This window comes from Megalops cyprinoides, chromosome 16 (assembly GCF_013368585.1).
Source record: "Megalops cyprinoides isolate fMegCyp1 chromosome 16, fMegCyp1.pri, whole genome shotgun sequence".
In the NCBI taxonomy this organism is placed as follows: Eukaryota; Metazoa; Chordata; class Actinopteri; order Elopiformes; family Megalopidae; genus Megalops; species Megalops cyprinoides.
Window position 1 is genome coordinate 17,822,013 of NC_050598.1, and position 25,652 is coordinate 17,847,664.

The 25,652-nt window shown below is 41.9% G+C and overlaps 2 protein-coding genes across 2 annotated transcripts in view; both read right to left on the reverse strand.

Annotated features, from left to right (window-relative positions):
- Nucleotides 1-7,138, reverse strand: part of stag2b (stromal antigen 2b) — a 33,394-nt gene extending 26,256 nt beyond the window's left edge. The window contains exon 1 of the mRNA XM_036547707.1: nt 6,853-7,138. The gene's annotated coding sequence lies outside the window, so the exon portion shown is untranslated. The remainder of the gene's footprint in view (nt 1-6,852) is intronic.
- A 2,550-nt stretch (nt 7,139-9,688) lies between these two features.
- Nucleotides 9,689-19,827, reverse strand: LOC118791600 (X-linked inhibitor of apoptosis). Its single transcript, XM_036549017.1, has 7 exons — nt 19,684-19,827; nt 13,742-14,556; nt 13,279-13,378; nt 13,064-13,142; nt 12,605-12,644; nt 12,271-12,462; nt 9,689-10,386 (listed from the first exon to the last, which is right to left on the reverse strand). The coding sequence occupies exons 2-7, from the start codon at nt 14,514-14,516 to the stop codon at nt 10,193-10,195; spliced, it is 1,380 nt and encodes a 459-aa protein (XP_036404910.1). The 5' UTR covers nt 14,517-14,556; nt 19,684-19,827; the 3' UTR covers nt 9,689-10,192.
- Nucleotides 19,828-25,652: the final 5,825 nt, after the last annotated feature.

Here is a 25,652-nt window from a genome sequence, read left to right on the forward strand (position 1 = left end):
ATCTTAATCCAAAATGATCAGAAATCATGTTTATTCTGATTCACTCACACTTTTGATGTAAAGCAAATACAGCTTTTTTTAATGGCAGTGATTTCTTACAAGAATAGCTGTACAACTGCATTTTTTTAAACTATGTTATATTCTTTATTCAAAACTCTTCCCAATAGTACCCAAGGGAAGTGCTTGTTGTAAGCAATGTACCCATTGCTTTTTATAAAACTCAATTCCAAAGAATTATACAGAAAGTCTTTACAGCAAATCTTGCTCAATAAATACTCTTTTGGCAATAAATTACCCCAAATCTGTCAAAAGGTCATGCTGAAGTTGCTGTAAATCAGCTCCAGTGATACCAGGAAAGTGCAAAAGCCCAAGTATCCAGGGGTGGAGGGCGTGCGTGTGTGTGTGTATGGAGGGCAAAGCTGTCGATGTGCTTCTGTTTACTCGTTTAGGTCATGTCTTTAATTTCAAAACATGTTATAAAGAACCTATGCAAAAAACACACTGTAAGAAGAAAGCATACACCACCTTAGAGAAATCTGTTCCAGGTAATTTTGTGGTGAACAATTTGAGGTCATCAATACACTTCATAGTAATCAAGTAAACCAAAAACCAAGGTCAAAATAACCAAATTATTAATACAAATATGCAGTTTCTCAGAATCATTACCACAATTCAACAATAATCTTGCCACACATACTAATATTTGTTTGAAACTTCTTGCTGTCAGGCTTGTGGCTGTAGCACACTGGAAGATGGAGGATTTCTTGAATGAATCTAGCATGACCTGCCTCAACTTTTTACAACCATGCTTTGGACCCATACAATGGGCACAACTAGGTACAAGTACAACTTGGTACAACTAGACAAAAGCAGGTGCTTTCGTGAAACAACACGGTGATTGCACGTGTGCTGAGGTTACATGCACAGGCCGTACAACTTATCCTACGCAGGAAGAACGGACAAAGGAACTAAATGTCCATCAATATATGCACCTTCCCCTTATTTTAATGGTAAAATAATAGGGAACAGTGTACCGTTTAACTTATAACACTACCTCTTGTGCAAGATTACGTGGCTGTGTACATTAATTGCACTTTGAAATGCTTGCATTTACCTGAAAATTCTGTTGCCAAAAATAAACGCCATTAGTGGTTCCCCAACTGGAAAAGTAGGGGTCAAAGCACCCGTAACATACAAAACACGATGCAGGTGAGACAAAGCAGCAGCGGCTAAATGAAACTGCCGCTGTTGTAAAGTTCTGAGTGTGACCTGTTCAGCAGTATAGTAAGATTACAGGTGCACTACATATAGGCAAAGCCAATATTTCATTTGTTGCATTAGGGACACACACTGGAAAGACTTCAGTAAAGCTTGGTGATGAAAACAATACGATATATGCTGAACAAGCATATGGCAGAGTATGCATTTGTTAATGTTTCATTTATCAGTCATGTTGCCATATGAAAAATATCAGTCTTCCAGCTGTATTGGTCCTCTGGGTTCATCTTAGATTAGAGGAAATTTACAGCCGCCATCTTTTTTATCTCTCTCTAAAGAGTAATACACAAGTGCCTTGAGCACATGGTCAGCAAAACTAATTTAGCTCATTAATGGATTCAACCACCTAACCCAGTGTTAACAATAATGAGACGCGTCTCTGGCCTTCAGGTATGAGGGTTTTCTACCACTGGTACAATGGACTGCATGCTGCAACACTGGGTCTACTTAAAGACTGAGGTGACAAACATTGCCGTTTAGGTATATAGATCTCCCTTCTTCACCATGGGGGGCCAAGCTTTCACCAGGCCATATGCACCAACACATAAGTCCAACTGTTCCACAAGGCCACGGCTGCTGTGTGAATCATATTCACTAGGATCCGTCTTCAGAAATGAGTCAACGGTTTGTTTTTGATATGCTTTTAATAGGAAAGTATTAACCCATTCGACTTAATGTTTGGTTGTCTAATATAATGAATTTCAAGGGTTAATTTGGCATTCCTGGGCAAAATTTACTCAATTAGGCATTTTCCATTGTTGAGGGCTTTTTTTAAACAGTGGAGATAAAACTCTGGCATTATGATGAGGTCAAAGACAGGGCTGCCTGTATCTAGCTGTAAAAGAATTTCATAATCTTCTCTACTTCAGCACAAAACGTGCAGCTGGAACACATCTGAGCGGCTACCACAAAGAAAGGATACAGTTCACCATGTGTGGCTACTTTATAGATTGCTCATGCAAACCATGTTCCAGCGATCTTCGATGCCAAGCTAACTAGTTTTACAAGCAGTCTCACATTTACCTTTAAAAGTATTGTTATGGCTTTTAAGGCATGACACAGACTTGTTCAGCAGGATAGTCATATTTCCACGTTTCCCTTCAAGCCTCAACCTGGAAAAGTTAAGCAAGCTTAACATGAAAATTAACTTGGGTTCAATTTACGTACTACCACTACGTGTGTCACACTCCTTTAAAAATTTAACTGGGTTTTCCAGAGAAACTGCTAAAGTTCATGACCAATAACTGGGAGGGGCCTCAGCAAATAGAGACTGATTTTGTTCCAACTTCTATGGCACCCTTTACCCTCTGAGAGATGAGGTTCTGTAAATATAATCACTGTGACAGATACTTGATGTATTCATCCAAAAAATGTCATTGAACACTTCCACTCAATTTCAAAAAAAAAAATTTATTAGTACACAAATTTAACATTCAAGCTACCCAAATGTTAAACTGTACAGCAACACACTTGGAGGAGAAAAATGCAAACACAGCGAAGCCAAGGCCAGTCAAATAACTGGTTGTCCTCACCAGAACCGCTGGGGTTCAGATTCAGAAATAACGACAGCACACTAATTAACACATGCATTAACACTACCTGACACCAATTTGGTGGAGACAGTACCAGGTATTTGCAATAAAAAAGAGTAAAGCAGTGTTGTCACAGCCTTTAAAGGACTGATTTACTCAACATACACGGAAAACATGACAAAGGAAAGAGACAACTTAAACAGTTTTTTTGGTGATGCGTTTGCATTAAAATCTCATGTTGTTTTCATCCTGCCAGTCATTTCCACTATAGGCCTACTATACAAAATATCTGAACACTGTGTCTACAAGCATAAAATTATACCTTGCATGGAAGAAAAAATACTAATTCCAAAATGTGAATTCCAATGAATATCAGCCAATTATTTTACCATAATTTATTGTGACTTATAAAACATCTAACAAAATGGAATAAGACGCAACATTTCTTCCAACTATTGAAATTTGATACATTTTGATCTGAGCTCTTCTGTTACAGCTCAAATTAAAAATGGCAGAAGATGAACGGCCACGACCCTGCGCGTCCCATAACAGCACACAAGTCCTCGGCAGCAAGTTAGTCAGAACTGCCCCAGACACCTGACCGCTACCTGTGTGTTAGAACATCTAACAAGAAAAGACTTCTTTTCTTGTGTCCTGCAAACCACAAGACAGAAGCAGCATCAAAATGTCACGATTTCTCCTCCAATTGATTTCTCATTTTCATTGCAGGACTTTTCTCATCTGAAACTCATGCAGACCAACAAAATACCACATCATACCAATGTAACATACCATACACTCATGTCTTACCCTGCATAATAGAATTGTTATAACAACACAAATTCAAACCATCATGTAGCTCATCATTTAACCATCATTTAGTACCTTACTAAGTAATTTAGTGAGCGTTAGCCACTGTGTTCATGCAGTCCGTTCAGCAATGGACGTCCTTTATCATTCTGCAATCTCATGAAAAAAGATGTTTTGAGCTCGCAAAAGCTAGAAATGAGAATAATAAAACAACAGGAATACAAAAAGGTTGCCTGGTACTACTGGCATTTTAAACCTTGCTAACCATAACACCAATTTAGTTTCTAGAGTGGGACAATGCTGCATTCACCTTCCGTGCATTTTCCTGCAACAGCTCTCACTTTACCATGCTGCAGATATCCAGCTCAAACACACTGAAACACCGTGCTCTCCCATACAGGAGCCACTGCATTCAAACTAACACCGCGATATGTAAAACCGCAGAAGCAGACCGAAAACTGCAGTTGCATGCATGTATGTGCGCCTATATTTTGTAACAGAGACGGCTTTCATGATACCGGGGTCTGAAAGACAGCGATAGCTATTGCTATAGAACGGTGGGGTGTGTGTTGAGCGCTACAGCGCGTCTGTCACGTACTTTCGGTCCGTTCATTGGTCTGCGTTTCCCTCGTTTCCAAGAAACATCGGGCAACTGCAAGCGGCAAGCACGGCCTTCCGACTCCATATAAGGAGCGGCCCCGTCCTCCCTGCTCCTCCGTCTTAACCAATCACAGGAAACCATTAATATTTGCAGACGTAAACAAGCCGAAACGGCGAGAGCAGCAGGCAACAAGACTCGGTCATGGCTGCTATAATGACGCATTTTCAAAGAAACTATGGATTCAGACGTTAAAGCGAAGAATTCCTCGGCTTACGAGCGTTACACGACACGGCTAGTAAGAAAATTCAATCGTACTTTGTGCGCCAATGACGCGTGTAAAATTAAATCGGTCCAAGCAACAAAAAAAATCCCGGTTAAGGAAGTGACTACAGGGCAACTCAGCCCGCCTTTCAGAACGATGACTGTTTCCAAGCATAAACAGGGTGTGGCTTAAACTGGAAAGCCAATTTGTATTCTTTTAAAGACAAAGAAAGTACACTTACATTTAATTACGATGGAAATTATTTCCGTTGCAATATTTATTAAAAAAACGCTACCTGTCCATTAAGAACTTGCGGAGAGCAATGCATCTTGACACGTAGCAGAACTCAGGTGATAGATATGCTAGCTATCTTAATTCTGCATGCTAACTCACCAACTATCAGCTAGCTAGCTAATACTGAAACATACGCAGCGTATTCTGGCAGCGAGTCTGCCGAACCAGTTACTTAACGCTATAGGTGCTCAGACAATTGAATATGCGTAACGTAACATTTACTCTGGCTGAAGTTGATGAGCTAGCTTGCCATCAAATAAGCAGACTTGCAGAATTTATTACGACAATGAAACTCGTTTATGAAATTTTCCTATGTAGATAGCTACCTAGTCAGCTAATCGGGTGCATTCTACAGGATTCCAGGAGATTGTGCCTTGCCAGCATGTCAACGAACATGTCCACCAACCTATCGTTAAAATGTAGTCTAATGTTAGGTATTTAACGTACACTACGCATGTTCCTGGTAGCTGGCTTGCCAAGTACCTGAAAGTTAACACCAACGTTAACAAATTTATTTTTGACATGACTGACCTTAATCTTACTCTTCTTAACAGTTTGCCAGCTAATGATTTATTATAATAAACGTTAGGTAATTATCGGTGATAGCTCGTTAGCTGGTTTCCTTGCTACAATTCTATGTATGTAAATATTCTTAAGGTATGCTGCCATACTTAAAGACGGCTGATGAACTGCTTAACAGCAAAAACTAAGAATTGATCGAAGCGAGTTATAACTTGTGTAAAAGTGGCGCCAAAAGCTAAGCCGGGGTTGCTAACAGTGTTAGCCACGGTTCTTAGCTGTTATTGGGGGACGTATTAGGGTTAGAGAGGCTCGGGGCACATTGGCAGGAGCCAACAAGCAAGCTACTTGGCTAGCTACATTTGTTTGTATTTTAAGGATTTCCCTATTTAGACGGCTAACCTCCTGACTAACTAAATTTGAGACAAATACATTCCAGAATATTAAGTGAATGATTTGAGGCCTTACGTTAACCAGACTGCCGGTGGCTTCCTAACTAGCTAGCTAACTAGCGAGCTAGGATAGCTGAATAAAACGATTCCCAAAAACAGTACCGTAACTACTCATCCCCAATCAGCTACCTAACTGTTAGCTGACTTTAGTTACCTAACAAGTTAGCCCGCTAGTTCCGCTGTTACCAAGCTGCAATTTGTTCACGGGTTCAAAACTAACGAAATTCAAGCCCATGCATGTGCAAAATGAGAAGGATCGCTAGGCTAACTGGCTTGCTAACGCGCTAGCTAGACAGCCAAACTGAAGTAGCTCGCTAATGAAAACAACCCCCTCCATATTCCCCACTCAAAAAAGGCATATTTCTGGCGGTGAGGTCATTTCTCCAAATAGACAATACATCCGCAGATTTAACGACAAGGCCAATGTTGGTAAAAGTCCACCAGGAAATTGCTATTTAGGTAAACAGAGTCGAAAACTAAAACAAAAACGATATAGCTAGCTAAGGGAAAAAATCTCCATCTTGAAGCCAGTCCAGCAGCTGTTCTCCGATTCTCCATCTTGGCTCAGTGATAGCTAGCTAGCTAAATATTATTTGTTGGCCTTCGTTGAATATCGGTGTGGCCATGATTGTTTAAATACATCACCAAATAACTAGCTAAGTTATTGGTTTAAAACGCCGTTGATGAATAGCCTGACAACTCGCACTGCGACCATAATTCCATTTTTAGAAAACATCTCGTCCTTGTGTCCTCCATCTTGCCTCTGAGTTAAGAGTTTCAATAACTCCGCGGCTGTCACGTTTGTAGCTAACGATAGCTAGCACGTACGATAGTGGACAGGATAACAAACGATTTGTCGAAAATGACAAATTAGTCGTCCGTCCCGACCCATTATTTGCGCGACGACATTTACAGTGTGCTCATAAAAATAGATACAGTTGCACAAAGATAGCAAGCTAATCACATCGTCTCTCCGCGTTCCCCTTCCTGACACCCCAGCGCAAACCCCCGTCACATAGCTAGCAAGCTAAGCGAGCTAGCAAGCTACCAACAAAACACAAACCAACAAACTTCCAGAACCTTCTCCGCCATTTTACAACTTACCCTGTCGTTGATATCAGCCCCGACACGCTCCCGACCTTCGGCAGATTTTAAATGGTTTCGGGGCTCGATGTTGTATTTTTTCTTGGCTATTTCTCAGATGAGTTTGAAAGTGGCGGTCAGAGGCGGTTTTGGACTCTCTTTACCCCGCTTGCTCTGTTCGGTTTGTTGTTTCGATGATTGAGGAGAAGGGATACTTGCGCTGCAGAGGCGCCACCTGGCGACCAGAAGGAACGCAGCCCGTGCTCTGTGGACGGCCTGACATCTAGTGGAGACATATTTCCATTGTCTGTACAGTACGTCAAAGATTAATCTCAACAGTATTTTAGGACGCACAGGTTGTTTTGTTTTGGTTTTGAAAACGTGGTATTACATAATACCTTACTTAAATTACTTAAATTTAATGTGCGTTTTCACTGCCTGTAACGCCATTTAATCCCGGTGAAAGTACCAATCCACAAATCCATATTGTGAATGCGCGGATTATTTTACAGTTCGGCACGAATCAGCCGAATCAGCCAGTATTTCCTTCTTTGCGTATACATTTAATAATTGGTGTGGGTTTCGGTTTTGTCGAACCTTCTAAAATGCACTATTTTTGACTGTTCTTTATTAAAATTCGTTATAACAAATACATTTTGTTTGTCTAATCATGTAGAAGCTAAAAGGTAAACCGAGTTTAAAAAGAATATTGGAAAGCACGTGCACACGCACAAGACAGAGAGAGAGAGAGAGAGAGAGAGAGAGAGAGAGAGAGAGAGAGAGAGGGGGGGGGGGGGGGGGGGGCGGCAAATTCTGGGACTTCCTGGATATACCACTACAGTGTTTCACTCTTCGATTTCACCATCCTGTTATTTAGGTATTTTGGATCCGCATGGAAGGTTTCACAATCCTGCACAATAACCCAAGACACTGCTGATGAAGCTGTTTTCTCCTGTGGTGCCATGAAGCAAGCTGGTATTCACAACTTTTATCTGCAACCATGAATTTTGTGTAATAGTGAGCAATGGTCTTTGTATCCACAGGGTCCAGAGAAAAAAAAAACCTGTTTCAGTCGACAAAGCACAAGTGTATAAACAAATCTGATATAACCGTAACGCGAAGGACCGTTTAACTTGCATGATTGGCCCAGTTCAACTCAATAACAGACTGTTTATCTGGCCTGTCTTTATTAAATATGTATTTGTCATCTCAGGATTTAGTGAACAAGCACTCAGCCTCACTGACGTAGGAGGACACATCTGCACTTTTTGAAAGGTACGCATTAACAACGAGGGAAACGTGTATCGCAGTGTGCTGCATTTATTCAATTCATGCGCAAGTATAACGCGAATGATGTGCAAGTTCTTGCGGTTTGCTGCCTCTCTTCCTTCAAAGTGTATCACCCGTGACATGCGTTAGATCAATCTGTTATTTTCACTTTAACTTATCTGACTCTTGTTTGTCCTTTAGGGTCAGAGGTAGATGATGTGTACTTCCAAGGACAAAGTGCATATGTTTCAGCTGTGTCTCCATCATACCACGAGATTGTGAATACCGCAGTTGTGTGGGCCAGCCTTGCGACATGTGAAGTAGAGGTGCCGTTGTGTAGGCCAGACCTGTGACCAGAGGGTTGGGACTGAAATTACAGATATGGCATTACTGTTGAACCAATGGCTGACATAATTATTCTGAATTAATTTTAATGAATACCCTCATGAAAATCAAATATACCATATAAAATAATTAATATATTTGGATCAGCAGCAAGGAGTGGTGATTAGAGATATGGGTTTTTAAACCAGATGTCTGTAGGTTCATTCTCAGCAGGACATTATTGAGGCATGAATACTCATACGGTTTACCCCAACCTGAACTGTTTTAGTAAATATCCAGCTAGGAACTTAGATAAAATGTTGCTCTGTTGGTTGCTCTGACTAAGGGAGCTTGAAGTTTAAAAACAACATTGTTAGAATCATAGTTGTTAGATGGTAATATTTTGTGCTTGTATGTACACACACACAGATGCACAGTGTTATGCTTCGTAGGTGGGAGTGTGCTTTTGTTAAAGCCGAATGGGATGAAAAGAATGTTTGCGATAAGAGATCGCCTCTGTTTTCTTGCTCCCAGTAATATGTTCATAGTGGATGCTTTTTACTCTAGCTTGAGTGAACTTCTGACAGTGGATCTACAGCTGGTATAAACATCTGCAGGACATATCCTGCAGACTGCATAGGAATTTGGAGAACAGGACTCGGTCACGCAAACGACAGCACACATCTTGGCCATGAATATCGGACTATTAGACCGAACAGGTGGGCACAGGTGAAAATAATGAGCTGTTACAGGTTTTGATAATGGTGATTTATTTTAGTTTGGGTAAAAAAAGACCCCAGAGTGCACAGATATTCAGAACAGCACTTCAGAAATGCACCTCCAACTTTTAAAGCAAACCATACAACCTGGATATGTAGATGAATTTGCAAATGTAAAGTCTGTATCATTTGTATATATCACACGCACATATATATATATATATGAATTACAAAATTAATCAAAGTATGGAAAATAACCCAAGAAATGCACAAAACAAAATAAATATCTTATAGAGGATGATCTAGTCTTAACACGGTATGAAGAAAAAAAAAACTCATTAAATAGACATGTCAAATGAATTTGTATTAATAGTTCAACACCAATATTCCCACAAAACAGCAACACACAATGAATTTATGAGAAAACAATATAAAAATATCATGTTTCTGCAGGATATGCAAAATATTTTTAAAATTAGAAATGAAATAGTGCATGTAAAAATAAATAAAATCATTATTTTGAATTATTTATTTACTTTGCACATTAAAAAAAACTGTAAGCAGCTCTCATAATTTTACCTCATTCATGTTATTTACATGGTCCTGGTAAGATCCTGAAGCCCATTGGTCATGTCCTCTCCTGTCCATGATGGGTCAATAGCAGCACTCTTGTAAATTGGTGGAAAGAAGTACAGAGCACAAGAGTCATGGAGGGATCATGGGATTACACCCAATGCTTCTCAACTCCTGGGAAGAGGGATACGGAATATCTAATCCTGACAAAAGAGCTACTGCTCGTGCCTCAATTACAAATTTCAGGGATTTTACTGCCTCTGCTGAGTTACATTGATTTTGATCTTTTACAAAAATTAAGCAAATTAAACAATCTTGACAATGTTTTCAGATTCCCTTATATTTAAACATACAGTAGTCCCTAAATCTAGATGTTCATACACAATGTTGTTCCAAAAGCATTTCTTATGAATGTTAGGATCCTAGCCACAGTGAAAGTTGGATCTTGCTCTGGAGGAATAGTGGGGGGATGGTGGTTAGGAGATATAGGTCTTGATTTTCTGTGTGATAACAGCACAGCAGATGGGGCACTTGCTGAGGGACTCGGAGCAGTTCTTGCAGGTGACCAGATGTCCGCAGGGGATGAAGACGATGGAGATGTCTCTGTCCATGCACACTTTGCACTGTTTCTCCCTCTGTAGCTTCCGTAGTTTCTCCATCGGGTCTTCATCTAGCACACACATACAAAAAGAGTGAAAAGACTTACACTGGACAGTTCAATGCACATTCAGGCGGACATCTCCTCATTGTCAGGATCACTCAGCACAAGCATCAGCCAAGAAATACACTATATGGCCAAATGTATGTGGACACCCCTCCTAATTATTGAGTTCAGGTGTTTCAGCCACACCGATTGTTAACAGGTGCATAAAATCAAGCACATAGCCAGGCAATCTCCATAGACAAACCTTGGTGGTAGAATGGGTTGTACTGGAGAGCTAAGTGACTTGAAATGTTGCACTGTCATAGGATGCCATCTTTGCCACAAGTCAGTTTGTGAAATTTCTGCCCTGCTAGATCTGCCCTGGTCAACTGTAAGTGCTATTATTGTCAAGTGGAAGCATCTAGGAGCAGCAACAGCTCAGCCACAAAGCGGTAGACCACGCAAACTTACAGAGCAGGGCCGCCGAGAGCTGAAGCGTGTAACACGTAAAAACCGCCTATCCTCAGTTGAATCACTCGCCACAGAGTTCCAAACTGTCTCTGGCTGCAACATCAGCACAAGGACTGTGTGTCGGGAGCTTCATGAAATGGGTTTCCATGGCCGAGCAGCTGCACACAGGCACCAACATAACTATGCGCAATGCCGAGCGGTGGCTGGAGTTTTGCACTGAATCACACTTCACTATCTGGCAGTCTGACGGACGAAACTGGGTTTGGCGGGTGCCAGGAGAGAGCTACCTACCGGCACGCACAGTGCCTACTGTAAAGTTTGATGGAGGAGGGATAATGGTCTGGGGCTGTTTTTCAGGGTTTGGACTAGGCCCCTTACTTCCAGTCAAGGAAACTAAGGCATTTTAGACAATTGTGTGCTTCTAACTTTCTGACAGTTTGGCTAAAGAGAAAAGATTCACCCTGGTTTTCATATAAGTGAAGGAGAAGTGAGGCAGAAACAGTTTATTACTGTATGCCATGTGGTGTTAAGGAAAGGAAATCCATGCAGGTTATGTTTTCTTTCCCATGGGTTGAATAAATGTTATTTTCCCCAAACAGCTTTGCTCAGTTGCCTGTCTGAAATATCTTTACCACCAGGGGGGGTACTAACTCAAACCAGAATAAGCAGCACTAATATGCTTTATACCTGGCAAGACAAGTTGCAGCCAGTGAACTTCAAATAAGAGAAGTAGAGAAGTTAACTTTATTTTAGAACTATCCCAAACCTGTTAAGAAACACGACAGTTTGAATAAGGAATTCTGAATAATCCTTTTTGCTTGACTACATCTGACATGAACTATATTTGAGCACTTCTCACAAATAATTTTCAATATAATCAAAATGATTATAATCAAAATTATTTCATGTAATCTTCTCTGTGTTATAATCAAAAATATTTGATGTTACTTGATCTGTTTTAATTAAAATGATTTACTGTTAAGTCTGCAAAGGTAAAACAGATTAGACACAATTTATGTAAAAGGAATCAGCTGCTGATGGATGATCCTTACCGAAAGTGACAACCTTGTTCAACCATAAAATTCAGGTTCAAGACAATTACATTTACAATTAATGTAAATGTAAGTTCTCCACGTTGCCGATTTGTAGTTTAGTTTACTTTCTGCTACCAAGCAGCAGTGATGGGAGAATGAACTTTCATGAACTCCTTCAGTGACTCACAGAAATTTATCAAAAAGTGTTTGCCTGTGGACAAAGTCATTTGATTAGTTCAAAGTCTGTGATTGACAGCACATGGTTGCACCACCAATCACTTGAAAGCTTCACTCTCCCATCAACATTGAGCAGAGCATTTCACAGCCCCTCACTGAGCTAATAAAGGAGGCTGCCGCAGATTCTCTATCCGCTTACAACAGGGAAATGGCCTGTCTTCAGACATACCATCGTCGCACTGTGACTCCTCCACGTCGGTCTCCATGGCGTTACTGAAGATGTCCTCGATCAGCAGCTCCACTGTGGCGTACCCCTCGCCCGTCCTGCGGATCTTTTCCAGGATGGTCCTCTCCACCTTAGTGGGATCCATTCCCATGTCGACTGCCTTCTGGGCGATCTCGGACTGCATGACGTTGTGCCCTTGGGGAGGGAGACCACATTATCCTCAGTGTGCAATTTTTCCACAGAGAGATAATCTGGTAGTTTGTGTCTAATCTGATAAATAAATATGGCTATGTATGTTAGAGCTGTTCTAACGAAAACAACTGATATGAGTATTTACCTCTTTCCTCTCTTGAAAATCCATTCTGATGGGACGTAGTCTGTAAAATATCAGTTATTGTTAAACACCAGTTAAGTCCACACCTACATTTTTACCACAATTTGTACAATTTGGGATCAAAATACTGTCTTCAAGTATTCCACTGTAATTCAGCAAGCAATTTAGTTTCATCTCTTCTTTCCTGACCAATGTGAGAAAATGGCAAGGCGGTGTTAGACATAGTGACAGCATGGTGCAGATTGAGTTCTATGACATGCCATTTAATCCACAGGCCCACCCGCTAAATAATTATGTCGTTAGGGCAGCAGTGTGGCAGAGTGGTAAGGAGCAGGGCTTGTTGGCCAAAGTGCTGGTATAAATATCTGTGCATGCATTTGTGTGTCTACGTCACTCTGGGTAAGAATGTCTATGTACGTTCCTTATAGTGACCAATCAGAGACTGTGCTTTGAGTTAATTACCGGAGAGCTTCTTCTGGGGTCTCGCAGCTGGACGCTGCTCACAAACTCCGGTCCTTTCTCCTCCAGCAGAAAACTGCACCTGTTTTAAATCAACACGAGAGAGGTAAGGCAATCTGAGTTAACGGATTTCTCATAAACCTCCTGGTGCTGTGATGCGAGATGACAGTGACGGGGATCTGGAATCTGGGATCTGAGGCCGCCGGGGTAGCGTTTACCCTGGGTAGTGTTTGGCATGCTCCTCCCACGGGTCCTCCTCCGGCTGCCAGTCCTTCAGGCCCCCTCCACACCTAAAGCACTGCACGCGGTCCGGCACACCTGCAGCAAAGCAAAGCCATCACCAGCCATCCCAGCAGCACCGACCCCCGCCCACATTCACCCCCCCTCAGGGTGAGCCGCGTGCTGCCGCCAGTGGACGGGTCCCTTCGTTTGCAGTCAGCTCAGTGGAGGAGCAGCGCGTGCAGTTGTGAGCTACATTCTCTTAAATGCACTGCTTCTCACAATAATGCATGTATAATCAAAGACGGTCTCTTTCTAGCTCTGTGTGTTGTGAAGGCAGCTCACAGCTGAAACTTGAATTTCCCAGAACACCCAGTCAGTTTAAATGCATACATGCTTGCATTCCCAACCCCTCCCCAAAAAAAACAGCGAAAGTGAAAAGCAGAAAATTGCACAGCTAACCTGTGCTGTAGAAGCCTGCCCTGGCCAGCCTCTCGTGGTCAACCGGGTGCTGCATGCCGTTGAAACTCTGGAGGCGGGCCTCGAAGGACTCCATGGAGGCCGGGGGGCAGCCCGCGCGCTCGGGGGGCACCTGGGAGGGCTGGTTGCCCACGTCGTGGCCCAGGATGAAGAAGCAGTGCGGGTAGTGCCTCTCGTGCTCCTTCCAGGCCTCGTCGCCAGGCTCCCAGGCACCCAGCCTCCCTCCGCAGCAGAAGCACCGCACTCGGTCCTGCTCCCCCAGGTGGTACAGCCCCGCCTGGGCCAGCTCGCGGGGGCGCACGGGGGCCGACAGGGGCCAGGTGCCGAAGGTCCGCAGGCGCGCGTCCTCGCTGCACATGTGGGGGGCCAGGGGGTACGTGGACTCGTCCACCACCTCCCCCGTGCGCAGCCGGTACTCCATGTCCTCCGCCTCCTCGTCGTAGGCGGAGCCGATGATCGGGGGGGCCGGGTTGAGCCGGTGGGTGCAGCTGAGGAACTTGCAGTCGGGCGAGGCCTGCTGGTGCCGCTCCACAGGAACGTCCCCGTTGCGCCAGTTCTCCACCGTCTGCTGGCAGCTGAAGCAGCGCACGCGGTCAGAGTCGCCGGTGAAGTAGAACCCCGCCCGCGCCAGTCTCTCCGCTGACACCTGGTGGAGGCAGGGGAAGTTGCGGAAGGAATTCACCCGGGCAGCCATCACGGACCAGTCCGCGCAGTTATCTGTCTGGATGTTACTGTACCGCCCAGAGCCAGCCATCATGAGGGATGAGTCAGAGTGGAGAAATGAGAAACTCTGCAGCCTGTGATGAAAGAAAGATTATTTTTACAATTATCAAGACAACATAAGATGCCATGAAGAGTGCAAAAGTTTCCTTTGATCTTGTCTGAACAGATGAAAACAAATAGTCTATATCAAGGCATTTTTTTCAAATGTACATTCAAGGGCTAAAAAAAATCAGAACAGTGTTTTATGATGTTATGAAGGTGTGTTTTAATACTGTGCATGCAGATCCCACAAAACAGGAAACAGCCAAGTGAGTTCTCCTTCAAGAATATCCTTTTTGGCAAATTAGACAGGACATGGCAGGGGGGCAGTAGCATTTAATCTTTAGCCTAATAAGCTGCATTAGCCCTTGAACAAAAAACTACGAAACAGCTCGGCCTCGCACTGCTATACTACTACAGCATTTTCCAGACCGTGATTTGGGGCTACTGTGCCTTTAAGAGCTAGTTCTAATTGCAGTCACATGTACGCCTTGCCTGCCGCATGTGATGGGCGGAGAGAACACGCTGATCTCTGCTCTTGATTGGCTGTCAGCTCAGCTCAGCAGAGGCAAACAATAGACTGCCATTCTGTTTATCTCAGACCTAAACGGTGGGCACATTAAAAACACCACCCATTTGACACAAAGCAAAGCGGCACAAATTCTTGCAGCTTCATATCTGAAAGCTTTGGTCTCGTAATTGCTGACCAGCTTTTCCCTCCCTTCCCTACATACTAGGCATGTGGGGGGGGGAGGTTACGTAATTCGCGTTACTGATGTAAGCAAACAGGATTCGACAGCCCAGCACACATAAAGGTCTAGGACACTGGAGCGCGTTATGAGCATGCGTGCATTCTTTAGCAGTGAGTCGTAACACCTTTACACAGACATCCCTTTAACATGACACAAAAGGGTGTGCAGGCGGTCCGCTCACTCCTACAGTTCTCACGGGGTAGCTGTTGTGACAACACTAAACACACACAAAACTTTACTTTCCAAATAAAGAATGCAAAAGGGAACAAAAGACAAGCCAACACTTGTTAGCTGGTAGGCAAGCATAGTGGCAACTCAGCCATCAAAAACAGTGGTGCGACTCATTACATTTCTGTTCCTTGTAAATGCATGAAGCCAGGGGTCCTATATAAGTTCATACAGCGCTAATGAGCACAACTGGATTACGTGCACCAGTGAGCCTTATTTCAACAGCTAATCATGAGTTATCACATTTTTCTCCCACAGATGTGCTATAGTCATTACAGTCATATAGTATGAGGTTTTACCTTTTTTTAGTAGTTCCTTATTAGTATTAATAACAGCCATGAATGAACACTGCACAAAATTATACCATTATTGCAGGAAAACATTGATATAGCACTGCTGCAAAGTGAAATATATCCATTTGATGAGTATCTTATGCATACTTTTCTACTCCTATCTGCTTTAATAAAACTGGATATAAGGCTGCACCACACTGGCAAGACTATGAGGATGACAGACTCCTCCCCTGACAATGTATTTATCACCATCAGCCCTGAGCATAGGGGGACTTCAAGCACAGGCTTAGCCTGTTTGAAGTCAGACCATGTGATGGTGTACTGTGGGCTGAGTGTGTGGACACAGTCACACCCTCTTTAGTTCCAGAGCATAAGGTACATAATTACATCAATCACATTCATTTAGCTTTTACCTGCAGCTTTCACCCTTAGCAGTAAACCTTTAAAAACTAAAAAAAGAAAAAAAAATTAAAAAAAGAAGCTCAACAGCTAATTCAAGGTTATGGTGAATTAATTTCCTGCAAAAAAGTGTGAGAGTTTTCTTGAAAGTGCATTGTAGCGGGGCTAAGTTTTGGAATTCTTTTCTGTCTTATCCGGAAATTAATCATTTTCCTCTCTGTACCACATCAGACAGAGGAATTTTCCATTTTCAAACAATAGGTCATAAAACTAGGCCACCCACCTCACTTTCTGAAGCGTGACAGTAATTTGGGATCGGCTGAAAGCCAATCCATACTTGTGTTATATGAAAACCTACATAAGATATAAAATCTCTAAAATTTTTTGGAAAACTGCGGGTTTTCCAGAGTTGTTGGAAAATCCTTCTACTCTACGGACTTGGCATCAGTTACTGAGTGTTTCTACAACTGAGCAAGACTCCAGCCTCTAGCAAACAAAGCAGCTTGAATACAAGTCTATGCAGTTTGTGATGAAAGATTCAGAGTGGGACAGTGCCAACCTCTATTTGGCATCAAGATTCAGTGATAAAGTCTTTTAAGGAACAATATCTTGAGCTAAAGAACAATGACCTAAGCCGACAGGAGAAATAGTCAGGTTCCTGCTCAGAGAAGACAGAAAAAGGGATCCTGTTGCGTTCTGCTCCAGGCCACGAAGAGGAGCCAAGACAGAGATCCAGATCTACCCAGCACACACAGGTAAACTGTACTTCATTACATTAAACACCCTCCCATGCATACTTGCATAGATTACCATAGTCACTTCATTACCTGGTAGCCTGTGTGAGGACATCAAGTCACACTAGTAATTTAGACATGCTGAAGAAATGGAAAGAGCCAACTCAATTGCTGGTTATTATTGTAACCACTCCAGTCAGTATGACAAAGTGCCATCCCTACAGTCAACAAATTTTACCGGTCCCCAAATTTTTTAAAAATTACGGCAGACATGTCAACATAATTCTTTGATGAAAACGCTTGCATTATTGGTAACCGTAGACATGGCTAGAAATGAGGTGGCAGTGTATCAATTTGACAGATTAAATTTTTATGCTAATTTAAAATTAGCATATGCACGCAAAATGTATGGGAACTCCAAGGGATTTTTTGTGGGCATCCTCCTTCTTCTGATATTGGCACAACTGTAACTGCCAGCCACAGATAGCGGTGGTTCCACAACTTTAAAGCCGAGACAGAATTCATGTTGCAATTCCCCTACAACCCCCACACGAGACCTTCACCCACGCCGGGGGTTTTCACTCGCTTCCGGCTCTGTGTGGCAAAATCCCATGGTGGTGGGAGGGGCAAACCACCCGCAGCTGCATGTGGCCACACAAAATTTGCCTGTTTGGTGGCAACAGCAGCTGAACTCAACATTAAAGGAGCAAGGATAACTGATATTATCAACAGGAAAAAGAGGAAATGCTCATTAATGCTCATTTCCACAGGATTCTCACAGAGAAGTAAAACTGCAACACCAAAACCCTCTCTGCTGCTCCTGAAAGTAGGTATGTCTACCCTATGTACCTACGTGAAGGGCATGTCTACCCTCATTCTCAACAACTACAGAGCTAATCTGTAGGCCTAATGTGAATCCAGGCATCTGACTTGCTTAACTATGCTCACTGAAGATCTTGGCATCATGTTAAATAAAAGTTTCTTTTGTGTGGCAATTAAAACATTAACTGATTATTAACTGACTTAACTGATTTAAGATTGCTGAAAAAAAAAACATTCTCTTGTTGTCGAAGATGTAGTATAGATCCTGATCTTTTAGGGATTTTAAAGTGTGTGATCTGAGGTGACAGGGAAACCTCACAATATGAACATTTACATTCAGATGTCCTTAGGATTCCTAATTACATCCACAGTACTACACTAAGGATTCAACCATCTGCTCAAATTTTCTGGTCATGGGGTTACCCCAATAGCAATTCACCACCTACCACAACACACCGTCTATCGTCACTGTATGAGGAAGCAAAAGAAGGGTGTCAGAGAGGCATAAGGAAACCAAACTGAACAGTCTGTAGCTGAATATTGACGAACAGAGAAATGACGAACAGAGAAAATGCAAATTTCCCTGATAGGTCAAGCACAGATATTCGTCACATGGGGAATTCTCTTTTGTTAATAATCAAATCACGTTTTTAATCATCCCAGCCATTTCTGCATGCATCTCAAAACAGCAAAAAGCAGACATGCATTTCCAAAAATACTCCCCCCATCACCCCCTTTCTGTAGCAGTGAGTCTAAAACAGCAATTATCAATAGCAGTGGCATTTCACACTTTCATGCTGAAGGACACTTAATGTGTTGGCACCCTGGGCATAATGGAAAATTAGATCTTCGGGTGACAAATCAGATAAAATGATTCATTTCTACTCACTGCATAAATCTGCTTACAGGTACACTACACTACACAGACACCTAAAAACAATTAAGTATAGTAACATTTTGGGGACATGGGGAGAGAGAATGGTGCAGTCAGATACAATGTTTCTGTCATGCTGTCATTCTTGTGGATATTTAAAAAGTATGACACACTTGCAAGATATGTCACTTTCGACTGCATGCTTTCAGAAGGACAAGGAATGCTGTTTTGGTGTTTGATGTGACTTCTCAAAGAAATACTAAAATGGCATAGCTGGTTTATCTTTCCTTGTATTCCGATTGCATTTGAACATTCATAAGGTCACCTCAGGTGTCTCAGTCAGTTTAAAAGCACTCCACCACATTCCTCACACCTGCTCCAACAGACAACACGAATACACCCTCAAGTATTTCACTGGCGAGTCGTTCCCTGCAAGTTTATCAGTGAACACTGAATTCATAAACACAGTTGCTAAGGGCAATTAATATTGCCTACCAACAGAAGTCGAGAAGGCCGGAAAATACTTTTAAGCATAACAATAATACTTACCTTGCAGTTCACTAAATTCTGGATTGTTCAAAATGTGACTACCCACGCACACAGTGAAGGGCACGTTGAACAGCACCGAACAGTAGGTAAACAGGAGTCATTCCGCCTGCTTGTTAGTTACAGCCAGTTTGTCCAGCACTAGTTGACAGTCGAATTAGTCGGCTACATCAAGGTAGTTAACTTACTGACAGCTCATGAAGTTTCTGAAATGACAACCATCTTTGCTACGTTAACTAATGTTAGCTAACGTTGTCCACCGTCCATTCTGCTCCGGGTATTATCAGGAACATAGCTTGTGATACCTAAATCTAATATAACTTATTTCTAGCTAGCTAGCTTTCTAGATACTTCGACTTGTTTTACGTCAAAGTAACGAGGACTTAGCTACTTACCTGGTTGTACAGCGATCAAGCAATGCCAATGAATGTTAGCCAGCTCTAGCTAACTAACACTTCCCCCAGTCAAAGTGCCACCCCATCTAACAACATATGAAGCAATGATAGATACTTACAGCGTGTCTTGAGAAGCCCGTAGGTTTTGTCCTTGCACAGGCTTTTATTGCGATGTCCCTTGTAGGCTGGGCCAAAGTCACGACAGTAACAGGCCTAATATACCCTGGCTGTGGAGGACTACGCACCAGTGTGTGTGTGCTGGCTGGCTACGTGCTTATTAACATAACGGAAGTGACGTTATCCCCCGACGTCGTGGAGAGGCAGTATTCATTCTTAAAATGGGGTCCTTGTCCTCAAAAAATATGAAATTCCAGTTTACAGCGAAGGATTTTGCTGTTGTATTTGATGCAATTTCCACAGACCTTATAATTTTCGGAAATAAAATATTCCGCAGATGGAGAGTTTAAATCTGAAATATTATTAGATGGTGTATGTAATACAGATAAGACATGTAACAATAGTTTTATAAGGAAAATATGTATAACTGTAATCCCCAACCTGCAAAAGCATACTGGAATCTATTTTCTTTTCATTTTCTATTAGTGTTATTCATTTAGTGTATCCATGTTCTCCAAGCCATCGACAAAAAAATAAACTACTGAAATTACTCAAATATTTTATCATTGAATGTGTATTAAATATTTTGGTAAAACTTTGTATTATTAAGGAAAAAGGACACAGTGGTACAAACAAGAGGTAAAGATGTTTTGCTTTGTTTAATGAATAAATTAAATATAACATTTTGTTTGTGATAAACTTGTTTATAATATATAGACAACGTCACGTTGATGGACCAAAGAGAAATCAATTTTTATATTATTCAAAACTGAAATGGGGAGTTATTTTAAGTCTTTATAAATTGAGAAAAAGAAAGAAAGGTGTACTTTGATTGTCTGTAACCCCTTGTGTTTTTTAGGTACTCCCGATCATGTATGAAGCTGACCCTTTTTTACATGTTGTCTATATTCCTCCATACAATTGTACAATTGTTTTGTTATGTTTATATATTGAACAATTTTGCATTTACATAAATAAAAAATAAATAAATAAATGGAGCCCATATCACTCATCTTAAGGTGGTTCATGTACATTGGGTCAATTTGTTTGTCAATTCCTGAGTCTGAAGCAGAGAAATAAAAGGATGCGATGTTGAATCAAAACTGTAAATAATAACTGCAAAACAACCCTTTATACTAAACCGAGGAGCATTCAATCCTTTACTATTTAACATTTATTGGAACAAGCAGTGTAGAAAATAAAGCAGAATGCAATCTGCCTACCTTTATATCTATCATGAGAGGACATATGTATATGGGATATATGTCTGGTAGATGACTCTGAAGCAGAAAAATGAAAGGATGCAATGTCTTCACACAGTATATCACAGACAATCATGATATCTGGTTGCATATTTGTGAACAGTGTTTGTGAAGTAATTTATTTAGCACTAGAGCAAAACACATCATAACAGCTTACTGGAAGCGTTTCACTTGACAGGCCAAATATGTTCTATTTCCGATTTACTTAAGGTGAATGGTTTAGTTCCCGAGTTTCAAAAAGTGATGTAATTTCACTTCCTTCGTGTGGTTAGTCCAAACAATGGCACGACACATTATAAAAATCCCAACACCTACTAGAGCCAAATTTTTCAGGAACATTTCCATATTTGGATATTTCTTATTTCTGTTTTTCCAGCTCCAGCAGATACAGCCAGCACCCTCTCATGACATTATCACTAATAGCTTGTTATGTGCATCTGGTGCATTAGATTGAGAGAGTTGAAAGCTCTGATATGGGCACTGACATGTCTTTGATCCATGTTGACTTATTCTGAAAATAGTCTACAGCTTTTTCCATGGAGTATGTGCCTGATTCTTTTATAATAATAGTAGAACACTGACCCAAAGAAAGAATTGCAGGCCTGGTAAGACAACATAACCTAGCCCTATGTTATCTTTTTGTAATTGTGCTTTTGCACTCACACAAAGCACTTCACACAATTGATCACCAAATTCATATAAGCTGACTAAAATGTGCTGTTGGCTTAGTAGAGGGTGCATTTCAAAAGTTCAGATCATCCCATTGAATATTGTTGAGAGTATTGAAATACTGAGTTCCAAAAGGTTCTGTTTTGGGGCCTCTGCTTTTCTCCGAATATATTTATCCCCTGGAGAGAAGATACTGAAGCATAGTGTCAATTTCAAATGCTCTTCATATTTAAATATTCATATACCATACATCAGCATAAGAATTATCACAGAATGCACCGTAGACGTGACTGGCTTATGGACATGTCAAAATGTAATGCACTTTCCCTGCTGACTTTCTTGCCAGGTGTCTCATGAAAAAGAGGTTCTGTGGTGGATATCCCCCTGGTCTGGGCCAAATGGACCGAGGGTCTTCCTCCACATTTTGATGCCTTCCAGAAAATAATAAGTCCTCACAGAGTCTGATGTAATCATGGTTGTTTGGTTTATTGCATATGGTGATCAATCACATACAGTAAACCGGGTTGGTCCGCGGAGCAACAGGTGTATATGCGGTGTGTATACATTCACAAACACTCCCCAATCACTTCCCCCAATCACTTCCCCAATCACTTCCCCAATCACTTCCTCCTCCCCTCAGCCTACATCCATCCTTTATGCCTTTTCTCACTCCTCCTATCCCAGACCACAACTTCCAACTCCTCCCAGGCTCCTCCTTCAAGATCATCCCATTTTCCATTTTAATACACCATTATGTAATTTTTAAGCTGTTACATTTACCCCGCCTGGAAAGTCCCATAAACTCCATAGTCATTAATTGTATATTATTTTTAAACATAACACTTCTGAAATTTCCCATTATTTCCACTCCACACCTATATGGTTTTTAAACATAATTAAATAATACACAGCATATATGCCTGGAATATTACCATTATTTCCAGGCCCACATTTAAATAATAAAAAAGGTTAAGTAACTCAGTTAGCCAGACCACGGTGCTGCAGACTGTAAAAAGGCACACAGATATCTATGTGCCATAAGCTACAAGGTTAAGCCTTAAAACAGGAGATGGGCCAGAAGAACTAAACCCTGCAAAGGGGGCCGTTGGCTCAGCACTACTATGATGGGCAACTATGACAAACAGCAGTAAATCCACATACAGTTGGCAAGCATTTACCAGTAGATGTCAGCTAGGCCAAAACAGGCAATCAGCTCTTATTTTCTAGCTGTATGACTCCTAAAAGAAAATATAAAACTAATATGGGATGCATATGTTAAAAGGAGGCAAAAACATGCTGACACGCTGTAGGGGCATGTCAGGGGGAGAAGATACAATAAGCGAAGGTGGCATGACTATGAGTCAGAGGAAAAAGATACAATAAGCGTAGACCGTAAACCAATAGGAGAAGTGAAGGCAAAAAAGATACAATAAGCGTAGATTATGAGCCAATAGGAGAAGTGAAGGCAAAAAAGATACAATAAGCGTAGACCATGAACCAACAGAAGTTGGCATGACTATAGAACAGCAACATAGTGCACGAAGGTTCTGGGGTGACTTCCAGGGAGGGCCAATGCTGAAGCCAGTGTTCCTTCTCCAAGGTCACCCACTGTCCTGTAATAACCCCAAGATTACCCCCCTAGCGGTGTCTTACAATGGCCTACATGCAATGTTTATGACCTAGGGTAACCCCCAGCATTATTTAGGCATAGAATCACATCATATTACTTTTCAGTAGTAGTGCTTAATGCAAACAAATTTTCCACCATACGAAGTATAATAGAATACATATTATTTAAGGCTAACATATTAGATTGTCTGGTTTCCTTATACACTTCCAGACCTCCACATGTACAGTAAAGATAAAATAAATATCTAATGTAATATATCAATAACTTCAGTTAATATGTCAATAACTGTGGTTAAAATCAAAAGCTAACATCTGTTGGCAATGCTTATGATGTTTGCTGGCAATAACTTATTTCCACCATGTAACAAGCTTAATCGTACCACGTCAAGCTCCGCTTTTCTCTGGGGGGGGGGGTGAAAGTGGCAATACTCATAATTTACATATGGGGTATACACTTTATCAAAAATTTTCCACCACATTCCCCCCTTTGTGACTTATAAGTCACACCATTTAACTATTCCTAAGCAACACATCATGGAAAACATCCCGTCCCTGCGGGGCGCGGGTAAAAACCACACTGTGTACCTGTCCCTACACAACATCATCATCAATAAGAGTTATTACAAGCTAAATCATATAAGATCAATAAACAGAAATCATTGTCAGTAAGGCATAATGCACATAACACTTAGATATAAGATATAAGAATATGAAATATAGTCAGTCAGATATGAAAACATAAACATCGTCAGCCCCAATCAACCCCCAGTGGGTTAAACAACTAGGCAGACTCCCTAATCGGCCTTCCTGCCACTTACATAGGCCACCAGTAAACCAATTTGCCCAGCAGTCGTCACCCAGGACCCCCAGGAGTACCAAGGCCAGATGCAGGCTTTACTGCTGTGTGCCGCCAGGGCATGGCCCCCGTGTCTTAAAAGAGTATGTTGTACAATGTCATGTGGCCCCCCTCCACATGGATATCGGATGCAATTGTCGCCCCACCATCAGGCTCTTGGCCATCATCCACCTGAGGCCCCCAGGACAACAAGAACAGGGCAAATCATGGCCATCAGTACCACTCAACGAGGCTTGATGTGGGCCGACCTGCATACACTGTAATCCTATCAAAAAACATACTAAAATACATCAAATAAATCACCTGCTAAGCATGGTTACATCAGTAATGGGACCAACCATGGTGTAATCAGTTTTGATCAATCACATTTCAAATCACAGTAGTAAAATCACCCGAGTAATTGTATTAAACATTAAATCTAGGCAAAACAATATTAAATCACGCAAGACAGCTTTAGCAGAGTGACATCTTCTTTTCCTCCAAGTCCTCACCGGGGCGTTGGACCAATGGACAGAAGAGAAGTTCCTAGCACATCACTCAGCCGTTGCTGGTCATGATTTTTCTCAGCAGCGGTGCAGGAAAAAACTATGTGTGGGTATTTAACTATCTGCCATAGGTCAGAGTTGCTGAGCTGAATGAGGCATCTGAGTGCACACATAACATGAATCTTTCACTGTAGGATATGTTCAAGCAGTCAGATTATACCAGTTCCACCAGTCATTTTCCGTGTGTGAGTATATACATTGAGACTTCAAGGCTCTTCTCTCCCACTTAGCATAGTCTGTGTGTGTGTGTGTGTGTTCATCTGCTTCCGGGGTACTACTCCGACCCTGCGGTGGTGCCGTTGGCTGGGCACTCATCACTGTGCGGTTATCTTTAGAGTCCCACCGTTGGACTGAGCGGCTATTATTTAAGTCCTGCCGTTGGACTGACGCTGCTCGCATTGCCCATAGGAGGAGGGCCCCAACCAGGAATCCTGTCGCATGGCTCCAGGGTCCCATCCTTTCACTGCTTCTCAGGGGGGTCTGTCGAGGTGGTCCCCTCACAGCTGACTTTACTGCAGTGAGTAGCATGTATCCAGGCATCTCTCTCAGCCACCCAGACAGCGGTCAGGGTTGTCAGCAACACCTGGTATGGCCCCAGCCACGTCAGCAACCCAGCCTAATTCAAAACACCATTAAGTGCACTACAATACTGTACCATCTTGTCATCCAGTCCAGTCTGCGTTTACCTGTTCTGGGAAAAAGGGGTATTTATCATGCGCATCGGTCTTCCTGTAGGAACTTCATGTAGCACTAACCCAGTGATCCGATGGGGCTGCCCACGCATGCACACCAGTGCTAAAGGCAACACTTAAATCAGTTCAGTTTCTGCCATCAGCTGAGTAAGTTTTAATTTTCAAAGTTTAGTTTTGCCTGCTCCACTGTACCTCCACTGGCCAGGTGGGAAGCACAGTGGGCTTTCAAATCAATTTAAAGGCTTTCAGAAAGGCTCTGTATGACTATTTACAAAATGCAAGCTATTGTCACTTATCAACTTTGTGGGCAGGCCCCAT